Raw genomic sequence first — 20,544 nt, forward strand, 5'->3', positions numbered from 1 at the left:
CTTGTTATAAATGATTCTTCTATCTTGGACTTAGTGGGTAGGATAAATATTTGAATTTAGAATGCGTTAGGAGTTTTAGCTATTTTGAAATTAGAAAAATGGAGAGACACTTTTTTTTTAAGTTGAGGTGGCACTCAGAAAGCTCTGCCATGTTTCAAAATTAAATTTTCACATAAACGCTAACAGGTTTCTATTTCACCCATATATAAATGATCCTCCTTGTCTCCTCTCCTAAATTATAGCCATCTCAAGTGACAACATTGCTAGGTCTGTATCAAATAGCATTTTCAATGATAAGGCAGTGATTTATATAGGTCTTAATTTGTTTTAATCTTCTGTTATCAGTGCTATAGAGATAAATTGCTTTTCTGCTGATGAAAGGAGACTAAACCAATTTTCTTGTTAGAATCTAACATTAATGGGCCAGGCGCGGTGGCTCACGCCTGTAATCCCAGCACTTTGGGAGGCCGAGGCGGGCAGATCACGAGGTCAGGAGATTGAGACCATTCTGGCGAACACGGTAAAACCCCGTCTCTACTAAAAATACAAAAAAAAGTAGCCAGGCGTAGTGGCGGGCGCCTGTACTCCCAGCTTCTAGGGAGGCTGAGGTAGGAGAATGGCATGAACCCGGGAGGCGGTGGAGCTTGCAGTCAGCAGAGATCGTGCCACTGCACTCCCACCTGGGTGATAGAGCGAGACTCCGTCTCAAAAAAAAAAAGAATCTAACATTAATATATCGACTGAATGCCATTCATAAGCCTTTGTTTAGGGAAGCATTGGGCCTTCTGGCCTGTTGGAGATGGCCATGGTCATTGCTGTTTGAAGGTGGGTTGTTTTTTCTTTAATGTCCTGAGCCCATTGTGACTGTAAAACTGTGTGTCAACCCAGAGACTGAGGAAACAAATGAATATCAAAATGATAGGGGCAAGCTTTCCCAGTGTCTTTAATTTTGACCCCACATTCTTGTTTGAATGTGAAATACCACATTAGTATGAATATGAAAGGAAGTACTCTGCAGTGATTATAAAATCAGAACTAAAATGAAGGAAATCGGTGCATGTACAGTTCAACTTAATAGATTATCTTCTATGGAGTCTTCAGACAGGCTAGGAGAGTGATTTCTGCCTCATCCTGAAGATGTTAGCAGGTTTCACCCTGTTTTGAAGTAACTTCCCTTCAAATGGTAACAATTTTCTCAGAGGAACCACAGGTATGGAAATGTTTCATTGCTGTCTTGGCCCCAGTGATGGAGGAGCATTTTGTGACAGGAACGTTGCATGCAGCATCAGCGTTCTTGAATAAACTGAAAGCTAACCTGCCATTTTACTTCGCCCCAGAAAACAGAGCTCTGGCAGGTAATGAGAATAGATTACAATGTGAAGTGGCAGTATTGTGACAAGCATCCATGTATCAGTATTAAAATTGAAATGAGCCCTCACGCACATGTGGAAGCAGTTTCTCCCGTTTTCATACTCAGTTCCCTGAGGTAATAGCATTTTGGTGTGAGAGAAAGAAGGGAATCTGACCATTCTCGTGTGGGAAGGGGGCTGAGGGCAACAACTTCCTTTGAGACCCCCCCTGTTCCAACCCCCTCTTTTTTTTTTTTTTTTTTTTTTTTTTTTTTTTTTTTTTTTTTTGAGACAAAGTTTCACCCAGGCTGGAGTGCAGTGGCACAATGTTGGCTCACCACAACCTCCACCTCCTGGGTTCAAGCGATTCTCCTGCCTCAGCCTCTTGAGTGGCTGGGATTACAGGCGCCCGCCACCATGCCCAGCTAATTTTAGTATTTTTAGTAGAGATAGGGTTGCTCCATGTTGGTCAGGCTGGTCTCAAACTCCCGACCTCAGGTGATCCGCCCACCTCAGCCTCCCAAAATGCTGGGATTACAGGCGTGAGCCAGCGCGCCCAGCCTGTCTTCTCCTCTTAAAAGATCTTCCTTCTGCTTTTGTCCCGTAGCAGCCAGAGTGATCCTTCAACAAAACACCCCATCACATATACTCCCCATCACATATACTCCCCCTCAAACAGCCCACGCTGGTCCTTCAGAATCCTTACTATGGCTTCAAGGCTGTACATGATGTCCTCTATTTCTTCCCTGCCTCTCCCACTATTTCCTCTCTTGCTTCTTCAGCTCTGGCCATGCGGGTCTCATGGAATTTGCCAGCCAACCTCAACTTTTAGGGTTGCCATGCTAGTTTTGTCATCTGCCTGCCATGTTTTTCCGGCAGCCAGCTGGGAAGACCTGAATGTCACCTCCTCACTTAAGACTCTGCCTGGTCGTTTACTTCCTGCGGTCTACCTTTCCCCTCTCCCCTCAGCTGTCCCGATCCTTCTGAACTCTGCTCTATTTTCTTTTCCTCTTTTTCTCCATGATACAAATCACATATTAACAATATGACTTACTGGCTTTTTAAAAAGTCTTGCAGTAATTGCTTCTGTCCCTAGAATATAATGCCACCAGGACCAGGGCCTTCATGTTTTTCTCATTGGTTTCTCCCATGTGCCTCACATATAATAAGGGCTGTAATGTTGGCGGGCTGGAGAAATAAAAGAGTGAACAGGCTCACTAAAGGCAGGATAGTTTGTCCACGTCAGAGCTGCTGTCTCAGTCGCTTTGATACCTCTGACTTCCCACTGTGGCAAAGAATAAGGATGTGGCTTATGTAGAAGGCGTAAGTCATCCAGAATACCACTGTATATTTGGAAGCAAATGTTCACCTTGAAGCAGTAATGCACTAGGAATTGGAACTGCTTTTCTGTTATATTTTTTCATTTGTTACGAGTGTTTAGATACACATGATCACTATTAAAAGGAAGGGAGGTAGTAGCCTACCATGGCCTACAAGGCTCTGTTAGGAGACTAAAATAAAATAAATACAAAGGTCATTTAAAAAGTTAAAAGCTTGTGCGTGTGATGTTGGTAGTGCTGCTAACGACTAGGCATCTAGAGGTCAAAACCTAGAGCTAAGGATATTGAACCCTGAGTTTTGTCTCATTTTAAGTCTAGTTTTCCGCGGAAAGGGGAACATACCCAGCCAGCTTGCTTGCAGAAGGCATGAGTGACCAGGTTGGCAGAGGGGCCTAAGGCCAGAATGTCCTCCGTATTCCATCCTCCATATTCCAGCACCGTAGGCTCTTTTCACTTGATGCCTGCTTTATGACCCAACTTCTGTTGAAGGTCATTTGCCAGATAGTGTTCGAGGCAGGAACAGCTGTTTCATAGAAAACAAGCCAAGGGACATCCTAACAAAGCATATGTTGTTTAGCCAAGTTGTGTTGCTCATTAACAAAACAAAACAACAAAAACCCTTTCCAGTGCCCCAGCATGTGGATGGATTAGCCCTTTACTGCCCTAGAAATTAGCTTTACAGCCTTTTTATGGCTTACCCAATCTTAAGAGACTTTGTGTGTGTTTAGGGATGCGAATGAGTATGTTAAGTGATAGTGTTTTGCCTCTACGCAATAAAATAGGGTAATTTTTTTCTTCCCATGTATTAAACGAGAACACATAGAAGATGCCTAGCATGGAGGACTCTGATGAAAAGAGGCTGTTATCATTTGGCCGACATGGAAATCCTAGCCTTTACTTAGTTAGTTAGTTAGTTGGCTTTTTGAGACCGAGTTTCGCTCTGTTGCCCAGGCTGGAGTGCAGTGGCGCGATCTCAGCTCACCACAACCTCCGCCTCCCAGGTTCAAGCGATTCTCCTGCCTCAGCCTCCCGAGTAGCTGGGATTACACGCATGCGCCACCACGCCCGGCTAATTTTTTTTTTTTTTTAAAGTAGAGACAGGGTTTCTCCATCTTAATCAGGCAGGTCTCAAACTTCCAACCTCAGGTGATCCGCCCACCTTGGCCTCCCAAAGTGCTGGGATGACAGGCATGAGCCACTGCACCCAGCCAAAATCCTAGCCTTTAGCAGAGGTTCTGTGGAACCTCAGAGGTCTGTGAGCAGGATAAACTGCTCTATGGTAGTTTAAAATGCAAAACAGAAATAAACCCTCCTAAAGCCTGTTCGTATCCACTTTCTAAGTGGTGACAGTGACCTGTGTTTTAAGTACCTTAAATATATCAGTGACCTGCTGATACACAGCTTCCTGTTCCCTCTGTGTCCTGTGACATATCCTGACATTCCTTGAACCCCACTCCCTTCCCAAAAGGAAGTACCTCGATGGGTGAGGACATAGGGCACATGTGTCTCTCACCTTCTGTGGACATAGTCACAAAATGGTAGTCAGTCCTATGAATTTAATCTCTTTAGGATATAAGGATATTCACGAAATAGAAGGTGAGCTCTCTGGACGTACTCCACCCTTAAAATTGCTCTCTCCTTCCTCCTCACCAGCTGCAGAGCAGTAGTAATAAACTATTAAATTCATTTAACAATATCAGCATATGTTATCCTTCTCCGCTTGACTAGACAGTAATCTGATTTGCTGGTTGGTATGAATATAGGATAATTTCACACTAATTGAGATGGGGGATTGTATGAATGGCTGAAAATTTGAGTTACAGATTAAGAGACACAGCTTCCTCAACTGGGACCGTTAACAAAGATTTACTTGAAGAGAAATTGTATTGCTCAGGGTTCTCCAGAGAAACAGGGCCAATAGGATATATACGTATAGGAAGAGATTGATTATGCAGAATTGGCTCACACAACGATTATGGAGGCTAAGTTCCATGATCTGTTACCTGCAAGTTGGAGACCCAGGAGAGCTGATGGTATGACTTAGTCCAAATCTAAAGGCCTGAGGAGCAGGGAAGACAATGGTGTACGTTTCAGTCCAGGGGCAAGAGAAGACCAATATCCTGGCTCAGGCAGCCAGGAAATAAAAAGGGTGAACTGCTCCATCCTCTGCCCTTTTGATTTCAGACCCTCAGCAGATTGGGTGATGCCTGCCCATGTTGAGGAGGATGATTTACTTTACTGAGTGTACCAGTTCCAATGCTAATCTCATCCAGAAGCACCCTCACAAACACACTCAGAAACAATGCTTCATCTGGGCTCCCTGTGGCCCAATCAAGTTGTCAGGGAAAATTAATTACCACAGAAGTATTTCTGGATTCAATGGAATAAATTGGTAATATCGTATTCGTATTTATTTCCATGTGCCTAAAAAGAAGGTTTTTATCCTTTTTAATATCCTCAGTCCTGTTAAACATACCTCACATTCACGTTCCATGTTTATTCTCTTATTATGTTGCTACGTGCATTTCTACTTAGGCCAGTGTGATTATAGTGATTCAGATTATAGTGTTTATCTTCTTTCCTTTATACAGTAGACAGTGTTTGCAAACCATAGGAGCTGAAAAAACTTCCTTCTTACATAGTAAGTTTTATGATTCTAGTTTTCCAAAGGGGTGCTTATGTTATGGTTATAACAGTTACAGCCAGATGACTATCTACATCAGGGAATATAACCCCAAATATTTATACATTTTCATTTGTTTCAAACATAAAATATGGTTTGCCTAAACTTGTCATTCTGCCAGATTGGACTATGCAAAATAATGTTATTGTTTTGTTTTCTGCTTTTACTTTAACTTGTTCTCATTTGAGCTCTACCAGTTAAGATGAGAAAATGACTGAAGTCGGGGAAACACATTTTGAATGCTAAATACCACGTTCATTCCAAGTTGGGATTCGTTAACTTAATGATTAAGTTTAAAACTACTTGCATACTGGTTTGCTTGAAGCAGTGGAGAAAACATTTACCTTTTTTTCGAAAAGAACTTAATATTCAAAATTATTGTTTCGATCTTACAAATTAACAATTTCCTTATTTTTGATACTTTCGGCCTTTTTTATGTGGGCTACCCCTAACATTTTTTGAAAAATACATATTACTTTTCCTGTAGGTTGCACTCTGTGATCCTGTGTGTAATTCATTTTCGATGGTTCTATTTTGTTTTTTGTTAATGTTTATATTTTCTTTTGTTTTTTTTTCTCAATTTTTAAAATTTGTCCTTTTCTTTTTTCTTTCTTACTTTATTATTGCACCCTCCTACCAAAACATTTTCAGTGGCTTTGAATAAAAGTAGCAGAACTTTCCCATGGTTAGCATTAGCTCTAAGATTTGAGCAGGATGTAATAAGCAGAGGAGGAGGCAAGGCCGCTAATACGTATGAGCTCTGCCGTGTGTCACCCTCTCTGCCAAATGACTTACATGTGGTATGGTATCTCATTTTCCCAGCACTCCTATCATATCATGTGGCATGTTATCACCACTTGATAAAGAAACTGGAACATGGAGTGCTTAAGTTTCCTGCCCCAGGTCACAGCCGATCTGAAAAAGAAATGGAATTCAAATCCAAATGTGCTTAATTGCAAAGCCCCCACATGGCTCTTTCCTTCCTTCCTTCCTTCTCCCTGTCGCTGCCAATGTAAGAAGGAACACCACTCCCTCATTTGCTACACAGAAGATAGGGGCAGCTGTGTAAAGGCACCAGGAATACGCCCTGCCTCCTTCCTTACACTTGAAAGCAACATCTGGATAGACAGTCAACCGCTTATATTTTTTGAAAAATGATTATTAATCAGGATTGAAGTGGAGGGAAAAAATCAAAACAAATGTTGCTCTTTAAAATGAAAGATACTGTTTAATTATTGAACAGCCTTCCGGTTTTAGTTAATATCTTTGAAGACTTTGGATTAAGATTCCAGACATTTTCTTGAAGGATGTAGAAAATGTATTTAACTTCAAGTTTAGTTTCAAAATGACTTAGCTATAAATTCTTCTCATTCAAGTCCTCTTTGAGGTATTATATCCCAAATGTAATACACAAGTATTAATAATTTGATAGGAATACTTGGAACATTGGTGATATTTGAATAACCTTTAGAATGAAACAATTGATTTGACCTGAAAAGATAGTGAAGACATCTCATTTCGTTTTTTATGTTAAATATGCTTCTTCTTAAGTCAAAATCCTTTTTTCTTTTAAACTCATAAATACTCTGAATTCTCACTAGTCATTACTCATCTTTTGGAAAATTGCTTCTATAGGTATTATAATTCACTTGGCTCATGAGTTAAGACATTTTTGTTTTATAGTGTACTCTTGAATTTTATACGTATTTATGTTTTCACATAATATAGCAGTATATGTTGCAATTCAAATATTGCTTAGCAGTATTAGTTGAATTCAAAATAGAAATCACTTTTTGACAACTAGCAGAATGAATTCATTGACTATTGTCAAATTTGTGAAGGCAGAAAGGTCCTTTTGTGATTCAAAAATGTGTTTATTGATTTTTTTTTTGTGGTGTTTCGCATCCTGTCTCATGAAGATTGTCTTTGTAGTTATCTAAAATACATCATACAATTTACCTTTTCTCTGAGGTGCAGTTATTCTACAACAGGTTAATTACAGATATCTGGTTTCTGCAGGAGTCTGAATGTATGATATTGATGATATCATTTACTTTCAAAATTGCAAAATATGAATTCAGGAAAGCATGGGCATTTGGAAAAACATGTCTATCCAGCACCAACTATTTTTGCTCTTTGCATGCTTGTTTCATAAAGAACTCTAATACTGTATTGCAAAGTGGACCATTTTAAAGATTTTTCCTTCATTCTGTACTTGGGAATGATGAAACACATCCTTACTGTGCTGCACAGTGTCTCATGTTCTCTTAAACAGCATTAACGTCTTGTATGCGCTGCTTTACTAAATTCTCTGTTCTGAGAAATAACTGAAAATATGGCTTTCTTTTAAACAAGTGGATATTTTGTTGTTGGTGTTTTTTTGTTGTTGTTTTTTTCCCTCAAACCTCCTTCTCTTCTACTTTATAGTTCCAACAACAGCAGCCAGTACCCCTGATGCCGTTGACAAGTACCTTGAGACGCCTGGGGATGAGAATGAACACGCCCATTTCCAGAAAGCCAAAGAGAGACTTGAGGCCAAGCACCGAGAGAGAATGTCCCAGGTAAGTCTGGCACTTCCATCATTCAGCTCTACGATAACAGGAAACCTCAGTCTCCCCCACGGGCTTGCTGGCTTTATCAAGATCTTTAAAGATGCAAAGTTCTAATTTTAAATGTTTACTGTGTGGGCACAGTTTGTGAGTTTTTTGCATCCTCCATGAACATGCTGCCTAAGAAGGATCCGAGTATAGTTGGATTTTGTAAGCACAAATTAAATGATGTCCGTAACATTCTCTCTGGTGAGGAAAGGTACTTGGCATTATTATTCTGTATATATGTAGTACCTGTAATCAACATATAGTAAATTAAAATCCATCTAAGAACATTTTTCTCTTTAGTAAAGATGAGTTTTTGTATTAAATCCTAGACTGTTATAATTGTTTACAGTCTACAGAATCGTAGAGACTTAAAACTGAGCTGAACCATAGTGATTATTTCATCTAGTCTCCTAAGTGATACATAACAGAATAGAGGTTCAAAGAGTGGCTTCCCATTTTAGCACAAAGCAAAATCAGTGAGCCAGAGACAACATTTAGAATCCAGGCCTTTCTTGCTCGTAGTACGGTACTCCTTTCACTATACTTTGCTGGAAAAAGAAAAAAACAAAAAAAAACCGTGGTTTGGTTTGGTATTTTTTTTTTTTTTTTTTAGCAGATCCTTAATTAAGCAAATTGAAAAATAACTTGTGTCTAAAACATGGCTAATCCATATATACTATCAACTACAATTTAAGCTATGTCTACTACCAGGCACTGGATGTTGTGTTGGAGTTTGATAATACAGAGAATTTTAGCCCTTGCTCAGATTCCTCATTCATTCCTTCAATCAACAAATATGGACATATTATTTTCCAGTCACTTTTTCGATTTGTAGTCTACAAACCTAGGAGTGAATGTGGGGAAAAAAAAAAAAAAAAAGTAGGACATATAAGTGAATGAATAAAGATCTCAGGTTAAAGTAAGCCATTCATTTTAGTGTTAATATTCTGTGGCAAATATCAGAAGATAGGAGAAATTTTTGTCATACTTAGATACTTAAAAGGTCTGTTGAGAGACATTAAATGCAATTTATGAATGAGACTGCTGCATATTTTCTAAGACCATAGTCAGTCTTTAGTAGACAATTAATCTTGCTTTCCTGTAATTTCTGATCTGGGTCCCTGTTGACCCCAGGAAGATTCCTCCCTGCCAGGGCCAAATAAATGGCCACTGAGCATGTCTTTCACATGCAAACCAATCAGTCAAACGCTCCTAACTCCCAACCACCTTCTTTACTTACCTCTTATACTCTGGGCCACTATACACCTGCTCTAATCTCCCCAGGGCCAGGTACCAGACCACTAGGGACAACCTCATGCCCCATCACCATTATTTGAACTAGTCAGTCCTAAACGTGCCTACCCTGCTTCGCACATTCTTTCCATGAAAACCACAGAGAACCCTTGTTCATGTTTTCCCCTCCTGACCAACCCTGATGCTTCCCATATGAGCCTGCATGTAGTGGCATATACCGGCTTCTTGGGAGCTGTGAGTAACAAACTGTCTTTTCCATGATAATCATCTCCTGACCTCTTGGCCTCACCTGAATAATAAGAAAACCTACACTTGAAAACATGTAACTAATAATGTATCTAGAAAGGTACAACACAGATACTGTTTTTTTTGTTTGTGTTTTTTTGTTGTTGTTGGTTTGTTTTGCCTTCAGATGAGTAACAGTACTTGGATCTACTTTGGTATAATAACATAAAGAGGAAAACGCCTTATAATCACTATATTTTGGCTCTGGACTATAATGTGCAGTTGTAGTGGTTGCCCGTGATGAAAACCTAGCAGCGATTTGAACTAGAAAGCTAACCACAGGGAATTAGTGAGTTTTCACCTGATGCCAAAAAAATCAGATTTTTCATTAGGAAAGACACAGGCACTGTCCCAAAAGCATTGGAGGACTATGAATCATACTTATTGCCACTGAAATGTCCTCCTTTGAATTTACATCCTATCTCCCTTCTTTATGAAGCTTTCAGAGGCTTCCTGTGCCCTCACAAATCCACTTCTGGGCACATGAAGTCTTAAAAAAAAGAACAATGACAAAAATAAACACCGAATGCTCAGCTTGTCATTTTCAGCGCCTACCGCTATACCCTGACTCTGGTCTTCCTACCACCTCTTCCTTCTCAACCTCTACCCTTGCCTTCTGTACAGCGTTAAACTGCTGTTCTGATCACGCCACTCTGCTCACCATCTGCTCATCTCATCTTGGACTTCCCTTTGTCCTTGGCATTGACTTCTCCTGGAAATGCCCCCCCACCCTTCTTCACGTTGGCACATCTCACCCATTCCTTACACCCTACTTCATACTCAGAATGAGACAGGCAGTCATTGCTCTTACCTTTCATTTAATTCTAAATATTTGCTCTCCGGTTTTATTAATGATTTTTCGACACACCTGCGTTATCTTTCCAGCTGGATTGTAAACTCCTTTTAGTACCTCTAAGTTCATGTCTTACTAACCTTGCATTTCATTCTTGGACCCACTTAGTCATTTTTTTTTAAATTTTGTGGTTTTTTAATCCTGAATTTTTTATTCTAGTATAACTTGGTCATTTTTGATCTTATTAAGAAAACGTATTTCAAATTCTCTATTAGTTTTAGACATGACAGGTCTTCGATAAAATAATAATTCAACTTTTCTTTTAGCACATCTATTTAACTTGTAACTTAGTTCATATGAGTTTTGATAGATTTTGTTCATCTTTTAGTCGTCAGATATATCTGATATAACCTAAGAGGTGTCATCCCAGAGCAGAGAATGTTGTCTACTAGATTCCAGTGGTCACAGGCATATGAGACACCTGAAATTAGTATGTATCTGATAATCTGTGGTGCTGAAATCTAGGGACTTTTCGACTTCAAACTTGCCTGCCTCTTAAATCTCTACTAAGTAGTAGTCATTTTCTCTGCATGAAACAGCCAAGTCTTTGAAGATCCATAAATCCAAACGAAATTGATACCTTTGTGCCTGCAGTGGAAAATTGCTTTGTAAGAATCTATAGAGCCACTGCAAGGGCCAGGTCCTGAGAATTCTAAATTTTAAAAATTGTGCAGTTTTTTAAAATAAGTTTTATTGTAGTTTTGTTATATGTTTTCTTATAAATACAGAGGATTTTGGAATTTTCATATTTTCATATTTTCAAATTTCAAATTTTCATATTTTATATGAAATATTTCATATTTCATACAACTCTAAACCTGTAGATTTTTGTTGCTCTATGTCATGACTAGCATCTAGTCAATAGAAATCAGCAGCTGAACCATGTGTGAGCACTTTTACTACTTATAAACTTACTACTTTTAGTATATGCTTAAAATGAAGTCCTTCAAATTGAAAGCTGACCCAACTCATAGTTCCCTCCCTCCTTCCTTCCTTCCTTCCTTCCTTCCTTCCTTCCTTCCTTCCTTCCTTCTTTCCTTCCGTCCGTCTGTCCGTCCGTCCGTCCTTGATGGAGTCTTGCTCTGTCGCCAGGCCGAAGTGCAGTGGTGCAATCTAGACTCACTGCAACCTGCAATTTCCTGGTTCACGCGATTCTCCTGCCCCAGCCTCCCCAGTAGCTGGGATTACAGGCACATACCATGCCCAGCTAATTTTTGTATTTTTAGTAGAGACGTGTTTTCACCATGTTGGCCGGGATGGTCTCGATCTCCTGACCTTGTGATTCGCCCACCTCGGCCTCCCAAAATGCTGGGATTACAGTCATGAGCCACTGTGCCCAGCCTAGGTTTTTATTTTTAAGATAAGCAGCAACATTTTAAGAGCACCCCTTTCTCCTGTCACTAAATGTAAATAAACTTAGCTCACCTAATGAATTTTTTATTTTATAATGGAAAATTGGGTACCATAGGGTACAAAAACATGATCTTTAGAACCACAGAGATCTTGATTTATATTCTTTCCTCTCCCTTTTTTACCTGCATAGTCTTGAGCTGGTACCTTAACCTGGTTCATAAAATGGGACGGCCCTGGCTAATCACAAACTGTTGTGAGGAATCAATTAAATTAGATAGATGTAAAGCACTTAATACAGGGTCAGCATTAATGCTATTTGTTATCAGTTCCACAGTGAAATTCACTGTTGATAGGGAGATGCTCAGCCTACATATAGTGTGTATTCATTTGCAGTAGACTCTTAGTGGGATGGTGCAGGTGATTTATTTATTTGTGGGGTATAGGATATTTTAAATTGTTCTGAAAATCAAAATTTGAGTTAATTTTTATAGTAATGCTTATTTGCAACTCATTAGCTAAATAAATCTCTTTAATTATTTCATGGATTCCTCCAGCTTAAAGCTTAAAGTCCAGGTTCTGAGTGTACAAGGTAAAATAGAAAAAATGTAAATGTAATATGGGAAATCAGTTTTCACATTGCAGTAGAGCATTGAACTTCTATCTCAAACTAATTTTGAGATTCCTTGCTTGAAGAATTGTTGGTAGAGTACCACCACTGTGAACATTCCCAAAGCAGGAAATTGAAATATTTATATTGCAAGGCTTATCTCATCTATAAAGCAAAGATGGTCTTCCATGTCCCCCTTGCCCACAGGTTCCCTTTATTAACTTGGTAGAAGCACCAAAGCAGATGGGACAATATGTTTCTTTTCTTCCATGTTCTATTCTTGTTCACTGCAGCAGGGCATTTGTCCCAATTTTGCTGTGAACCTTGAGATTATTTTTTATATGCTTTTCAAGTATAATGGAATATTTATTCCATCTTGTTTTCTCCATAGTTTTACTAAAACAACAAGAAGAAGCTAATTGCCTATCATATACAAAGAATTAATATCAATAGACAATAAAATCTATAATTAGGAACCCACATGGTGATTTGATGTGGTATTGTCTCATAGAAGTCTTCTATCTATAGTTATTTATTCCAAGCCTCTTTTTCTTTCCTGTCCTGAAGTATGTCAGAAGAGTCTATTCCTTAGGGCTAAATACCTACAAATAACAGGCTCTTATAATACAGTCATCAAGTTTCCTCATGCTTTGGGAGTACACGGAGTATGCAAGTACACATCTGGCACCAAGCCAGTATTTTGCTTCCTTGATCTTTCTTCATTTTTACCTAGCTCAGTTATGAGTTGCACTTTAAACAAATTCTACTTGTCATACACTTGAAAAGGCAGCTCTAGGTAGTAGGAAGTTAATATTTTCTTTGAACAACATACAGAGGTACAGTCTTTTACTTTTTTTTATCAGGTTAACGAGTGCACTTCACTCAGGGAAATCCATGTAGGAAGCATTGATTGCCTACAAAACACATTCACCTGATATCTTAGTCAGTTTGTGTTGCTATGATAGAATACCCCAGCCTGGATAATCTGTAAAGAAAAAGAAGTTTAAAATTCGGCTTTCAGTTCTGCAAGTGGGGAAGTCCAAGAGCATGGTGTTGGCATCTGTTGAGGACCTTCATGCTGTATCATTTATGGTGGAAGGAAGAAGGGCAAGAGGAGGGCAAAACTCAGTTTTATAACAACCCACTTCTCACAATAACAAACCTACTCTCCCCATAATGAAACTAATTTACTCATGAGGACAGAGACTGAATCACTTCTCAACATTGTTGCATTGGGGATTAAGTTTCCAACACATGCTTTTTAGGGGATACATTCAGACCATAGCAGTTGGTTACTAAATTAGTGCTACTTGTTAAAAAATACATTTTTGCTGCATTCATAATATTATATGTTTTCTTGGAGTTTTTGGAAGGACTTAGAGTAACCTTGCTGTTCATGACTTAGGTCGGCAAGCTTAAAGGGCCTTAATTCCCCATCAGTTCTTTAAAGGGGGATAGGTCTTAGGATATCAGACAGCAGAAGTCTTCTTTTTCTCCCCTATTATATACTTCTTTTTGGCATTGTATTCATGACACACACACACACACATAAAATGTCATATTTTCTTTTAAAGTCAAAATATACAGTTTAAAATGGTTTCAGTCGCTTTCATAAGAGAGTAAAACTTACATGTTTCAGTTAAATATTGGAAGACCTTGTTCAGTTAGTGTATGCCTTCTATGAATAGTTGGTGTTTGTTCACATCAAATAAAATAGACTGTCACTCAGTTCTAGGGAAAAAAAGACCAACCTTGACTCAAAAGGCTATATTCCTGCAGTAAATGTGAACATTTATGTTTAATATACTGCTGTGATTAATTATGTATATCCTATTGGGAGGTCACATATTATTCAGACAGGAATGGGTATGTAATACATTTTAAAATAATCTAAAATGACAAAATAGAAGAAAACATAATCATCCATGCTATTAAGTCTGTATTCAAAGGATGAACTGATGATTTTAGACTCAAATGTTTTTCTTAATTTATAGGTCATGAGAGAATGGGAAGAGGCAGAACGTCAGGCAAAGAACTTGCCTAAAGCTGATAAGAAGGCAGTTATCCAGGTAAAATCTGAACCCATTTCCTGCCAAACATCACATGCCAGCAGTCTGTTTAATGAGTGTCTGCAGGTTTACCTGCATCTGCCAGCACCTCAGGCGTGATTGTTCATAGTCCCATAAACTTGAACTGTTCTTAATCATTGTCTAGTAATTGAGTTGCTTAAATCCTGCCTTATATCTGCTCCCAGTTATTTCAAGTTATAATTCATTGCCATAAAACTCACATTGTAACTTGCAATCTACTTTTTATTAACAATACATCTTTTCAGTCACCACAATCTTCTGCTGCTTCTCCCTCCTGCAAAAATTATGAGAATTTGAATTTTTGACTTAAACCAGTCTCAAAATTACCTTAAGTAAACTAAGAGTTTATTATGATCAATTACTTGAGGTACTTTTAGTAAGAGAGGAATTTTTTTTAATATAAGAGTTTCAAGAGTGCATATATTTATCCAATATTATTATTAGTCAAATCAGTCTCAGAGAGCCTATGAAATACTGATTTTCAATGAAAAAGTAGGTTTGATGCGGATTGGAGAGTGCAGGAAAGTGAAGTAACCTATAAAACATGCAGAATTAGTCAAAATGTGGAATGACTATGCAGTCTTTAGGATACTTTTTAGCACTAGAAGAAAATGGAATAGGATGCCTTTTTTAGAAGACTTGAAATTGCTGCTTCATCCTACTTGTTCAGTCCCCATGGACATATGTGTTTATGATGGCAGCATTTCCAGGAGAAAGTGGAATCTTTGGAACAGGAAGCAGCCAACGAGAGACAGCAGCTGGTGGAGACACACATGGCCAGAGTGGAAGCCATGCTCAATGACCGCCGTCGCCTGGCCCTGGAGAACTACATCACCGCTCTGCAGGCTGTTCCTCCTCGGGTAGGTCTCGCTGCGGTCGAGTTCCCACTTCAGGTCACAGCACAGACAGTAAGGGTGGGGACTGGGAACTGGAAACCATACAAAAAGAATGAGAAGAAATGCCTTGAGCACTGTTATTCACAGGTTCAGCCCTTGTCCATTCCATCTTGACGGTCAGAGGGTCACAGGGCAGCTGCCTCCTCAGGGCCATCTCTGCACAGTGGACACTCACACTTCTCCAGAGCAGCCAGACAGTATTCCCAGGGACTCACAGTGCAAGCCCTGGCTTGATTTAAGATTCCTGAGGTGGTGACAATTGATGGCATAGTTCAGGTTCGAACACAAAAGCTGGAAGGATGTCTTCCAATCCCTTCAGGCTACTATAACAGAATACTATAGACTGGGTACCTTATCAGCAACAGAAGTTTATTTTTCACAGTTGCACAGGCTGATAAGAAAAAGATCAGGACATCAGCAGACCTGGTTGTCTGGTGAAAGCTGGCTTCCTGGTTCATAGAACTTAAATTTTTTTTTAATCTTTTATTTTTGTTTTTGTTTGTATTTTGCTGTATCCTCATATGGTGGAATGGGCAAGGGAGCTCTCAGGGGCCGTTTATAAGGGTACTAATGTCAATCTTGAAGGCTCTGCCCTCACGCCTGATTGTTTCCCAAAGGTTTCACCCTCAAAAAGCATCACATTGTGGCTTAGGTTTCAGCATAGGAATCAGGGGTGGGAGAGACACAAACATTCAGACCATAGCAAAGGATTTTAGAAGTAACCTTGACCAGCCCCCTCATCATATAAGTATAATAATATAACTAAGGGCAAGGAAAGTTGAGATTTGGCTGAGTTGTAAGAATTTTTAGTGGACCAGAAGGAATTAGCACTCAAATGTCCGTCTCAGAGCAGTGGCCATATTGTCTGTGGGAAAGCGTTTGTCAGTCATGAAATGAGCAATGATGAGACTTATTCATCGTCTTCAGTGATCATTGTCCAAAAAGGCTTGTTGAGTGCTGCAGGCAGCGGTGTCTTCACCAGCATTCTGTGGGAGAGCTTACTTGGAATGGAAGGAACATTCTGAGCATGAGTGTTTAGTTTATGTCCACTTGTTCTTTCTTTTTTTTTTTTTTTCTTTTATGAGATGGAGTCTCACCCTGTTGCTCAGGCTGGAGTGCAGTGATGTGATCTCTGCTCACTGCAACCTCTGTCTCCTGGGTTCAAGCAATTCTCCTGCCGTAGCCTCCCAAGTACCTAGGATTACAGGTGTGCCACCACGCCCAGCTAATTTTTGTATTTTTACTAGAGACGGGGTCTCTTCATGGTGGCCAGACTGGTCTCGAACTCCTGACCTCAGGTGATCCACCCGCCTCGGCCTCCCAGAGTGCTGGGATTGCAGGCGTGAACCACCATGCTCAGCCACTTGTTCTTTGTGTTTGTCATTGAGTGAGGGATATGGAAAGCTACACCTGTGATTGTGGACTGGTCCATTTTTCTAAACAGTGCTATCAGTTTTTACATTGCGTACTTTGAGGCTGTGTTTTAGGTACGTAAACGTTCCGGGCTGTTAGGCCCTCTTTGAGCCTCTTCTTATGAAATGATCTTTTTATCCTTTGTAATGCTTTGCTCCGAAATCTACTTTAATATTAATAAAGCTATTCCAGCTTTCTTTTGATTAATATTAATGTGGGGCATTTTTCCATCCTTGTACTCTTATTGAACTTATTTGTCTTTATATTTGAAGTGTATTTTTTTTAGACAGCATGTAATTGGGTCTTACGTTTTCCTTTGGATTGAGAAGACCGTGTACACTGAATGAGTTTATGGGTATGGTGTGACGGAATCTGTCATCTTGCTATTTGTTTTCTGTTTGTCCAGTCTGTTCTTTGTTCTTCCTTTTTCCTCTTTTTTTTTTTTTTTTGAATTAATTGGAAATTTTTTATGATTCTATTTTATCCCTTTTATTGGTTTATAAGTTACAACTGTTATTTTACTGGTTTGTCTCTTTTGTTGGTTTGTAAGTTATAACTAGTTCGTTATTTTACTGGTTGCTTTAGGCTTATAGAAAACATTCTAAACTTGTCACGATGATATTATGTCAGTTCAAGAGATATTATACCATTTCACAGATAGTATAAGAACCTTACAAAAAGTACTTCCATTTCCCCTCTCTCATTCTGTAAGCGGTTGTTGTCATACTTTTTCCTTACTACATTGTTGATGTTTTCTTTAGACAGTCAGTTATCTTTTAATGAGTTATAAATTAAAAAAAAAAAAACCATATGTTTACCTATGATGTCACCATTGTGGATGCTCTAAATTCTTTGTGCAGATCCAACCAGTATCATTTTCCTTCTGCCTGAAAGATTTCCTTTCAAATGTCTTAGAGACTGGGCTTGGTGGCTTGTGCCTACAATCCCAGCAACTCAGGAGGTTGAGATAGGAAAATCCCTTGAACTCAGGGGTTCAAGACTGCATTGAGCTATGATTGCCTGACTGCACTCCAGCCTGGGTGACAAAGGGGATTCCTGTCTCTTTAAAAAAAAAAAAAAAAAAAAAAAGAGTTTGAGTGCATGTAAGTTGGTGATGGAATCTTTTGCTTGGCTTTGACGGAAAATGTCTTTTTTATACCTTTGGTTTTTGAAAGATATTTTTTGCTGGGTATAAAATACTGGATTGAGGTTTTTCTTCCACTGCTTGGAAGATGATACTCTACTGTCTTATTTGTGTTGATATCTTTATCTTTATTTCTCTATAAATAACATGCCTTTTTTTTTCTCTGTTTTTATAGTTTTCTCTATTTCGCTGGTTTTTAACAATTTAATTTTGATATGCCATGGTATAGTTCAATCTGCCCTTAATTCCATCTGGCCATTTTTCATCTTATCACCTCACATACTGTAGTTGTCATATATAGGAATTTGACCTAGGCTCCGCTCAACCCCCTTAATATTGTCTATATTTTTACTTAACTTTTATATATTGTCTATATCTTAACTTTTGAACCTATGGAATACAGTTGTTATCTGAAAACTGTTTAAATATCCGTGTTTGCTAATTCTAACACCTCTGTCAACTTTGAATCAATTTTGATTGCTTATGATTGCATGTGGCATTTCCCTATATCATTTCATGCCTCATAATTTTTTATTAAATATCAGACCCTGAATTTAAGCTTGTTGAATGCTAGGTGTTTTTGTAGTATTCTTGAGCTTTTTTCTGTCATGTAGTTGAGTTACTTGGAAACAGTTTGATCCTTTTGAGCTTTGCATTTTTAGATTTGTTAGGTGGAATCGGAGCAGTTGTCAGCCTAGAACTAGTTATTTCTTACTAGTAAGTCAAGACCCTTCTCAGTCATCTACCGTGAATGTTAAGTTTTCTCATCTGACTAGTGGGAAGAGGCATTATTCCTGTCCCTGTGTGAACACCAAGCACTGTTAATGCTCGGTGATTTTCCCCCGGCCTCAGTTTCTTTCACATGCATGGACCCATCATTACTCAGCTGTATTCTCAAGGATCACTCTGCACATCTTTGGATTCTCTTTTGGGGCAACTCTCTCCTCACCAGCCTGTCCTGTGACCTTGGTCTCTCCGTACACTTCATGTCCTCCACTCTGTGAGTCCTCTAGGCTCTGTTTGGGTTTCCCCACCTGAAGTCATGACCTGGAAATTCAGGGCCATGAGTTTGGCAGCTGTAAGTCCTCATTTGTTTCCCCTTGTCAGGAATCAGTGTCCTTCACTTGATGTCTAATATCTTGCAGAAACATTATGCCGGGTGCGGTGGCTCACGCCTGTAATCCCAGCACTCTGGGAGGCCAAGGTGGGTGGATCACGAGATCAAGAGATCAAGACCATCCTGGCCAACATGGTGAAACCCTGTCTCTACTAAAAATACAAAAAACTAGCCAGGCGTGGTGGCGCACGCCTGTAGTCCCAGCTACTCAGGAGGCTGAGGCAGGAGAATTGCTTGAACCTGGGAGGCAGAGGTTGCAGTGAGCCGAGATTGTGCCACTGCACTCCAGCCTGGGCAACAGAGCAGACTCCATCACAAAAAAAAGAAAAAGAAACATTGTTTATATATGAATATATTGTCCATTTATTCTGCACTCCAGTCTGGCCACAGAGCAGACTCCATCTGGGCAGTTGGGGGGGGGTGGGGGGGAGAAAGAAACATTGTTTATATATGAATATATTGGCCATTTGTTGGTTGTTCAGGCAGGAGGGTAAATCCGGTTCTTCTCACTCAATCTTGGCTGGAATTGTTTGTGCATTTTATGCAACTTAACCAAAAAGTCACCCATTTGCACCAATCTTCCTCGCCATTTTGATTTTTCTGTGGATAAAGTGATAGTGCACAGAAAGCCATGAGGAGCCATTAAAGAGCTCGTGGCATTCTTCCAAGAAGTAAGATACTATTGACCCCTGCTCTACGGATGATATCACTGCAACCTCGGGAGATGGAGTGGCTGGTTCAGGGTGACACTGCTAGGAAGGGGCAGGGTAGAGCCGTGAGTCACCACGGTGCCTTCTCACTAGAACAAGCTTCCTCTCTGAACAAAGAGCTTTTGAAAAAGAATATTCATATTAGCGTTTTCATTTTCGTCTTAGTAAGGCACTTGTCAGGAAATTTTTTTTATGTCTCTGCAGAACAAAAGTTCCTTGGTTCTTCTCTTTTTTGGAGAACACGCTTTCAGGAGAGGAGCCGTGTGATCATTTGCCAGAGCAGGAGGGGGTGGTGGGTGCTGAGACCAGAATCTTCATAGCAGACACTTGTGAAGCGTTCCAGCTGAAAGTCCAATCTCCGAAGTCAGATCTTTGCTAAATGGACATTGATGAGACTAAAAATAAGATGAGGACTGAATGGAGGCTTTAACAAATGTACATTTAAACTCTCAGTTTAGTCTCCTCAGCCATCACAGGAAAGGCAGTGGCAAGAATGTTTGCCAAAGTGTCATCTTTTATCAAAGGGGATAATTTTAGAGTGCTTGTAATCATGCTTGTTGTGGGCCTCCGCATCACTTCATATGGAATTAGACAACGTGTTCATTTGAAATAAAAATTAAAAACTGGATTAGGAAGAAATATTTTACTATCAAAAATCAGATCACTGTTGTTGATTGATCTAACGATTCCTGTTAAATTCGTACGTCGGATTTCTTTCCTTCCTTCTTTCCTTCTTTCTCTCTCTCTCTCTCTCTCCCCCCCTCACTTTCTTTCTCTTTCTATCTGTCTCTCTCTCTCTCCCTCTCTTTCTCTCTGCTTTCCTGTCCTCCTCTCCCCTCCCCTCCCCTCCCCT

At 39.5% G+C, this 20,544-nt stretch overlaps 1 protein-coding gene across 6 annotated transcripts in view; it reads left to right on the forward strand.

Annotated features, from left to right (window-relative positions):
- Window positions 1-20,544, forward strand: part of APP (amyloid beta precursor protein) — a 297,857-nt gene that overhangs the window by 189,857 nt on the left and 87,456 nt on the right. For all 6 annotated transcript variants that reach the window (XM_017856460.1, XM_017856467.1, XM_017856483.1 and 3 more), the window contains 3 exons: window positions 7,800-7,933; window positions 14,316-14,390; window positions 15,113-15,271. In XM_017856460.1, the coding sequence (XP_017711949.1) occupies window positions 7,800-7,933; window positions 14,316-14,390; window positions 15,113-15,271 (368 nt within the window). The remainder of the gene's footprint in view (window positions 1-7,799; window positions 7,934-14,315; window positions 14,391-15,112; window positions 15,272-20,544) is intronic.

Source organism: Rhinopithecus bieti, unplaced genomic scaffold (genome assembly GCF_001698545.2).
Source record: "Rhinopithecus bieti isolate Rb0 unplaced genomic scaffold, ASM169854v2 scaffold_1295, whole genome shotgun sequence".
Lineage (NCBI taxonomy): Eukaryota > Metazoa > Chordata > Mammalia > Primates > Cercopithecidae > Rhinopithecus > Rhinopithecus bieti.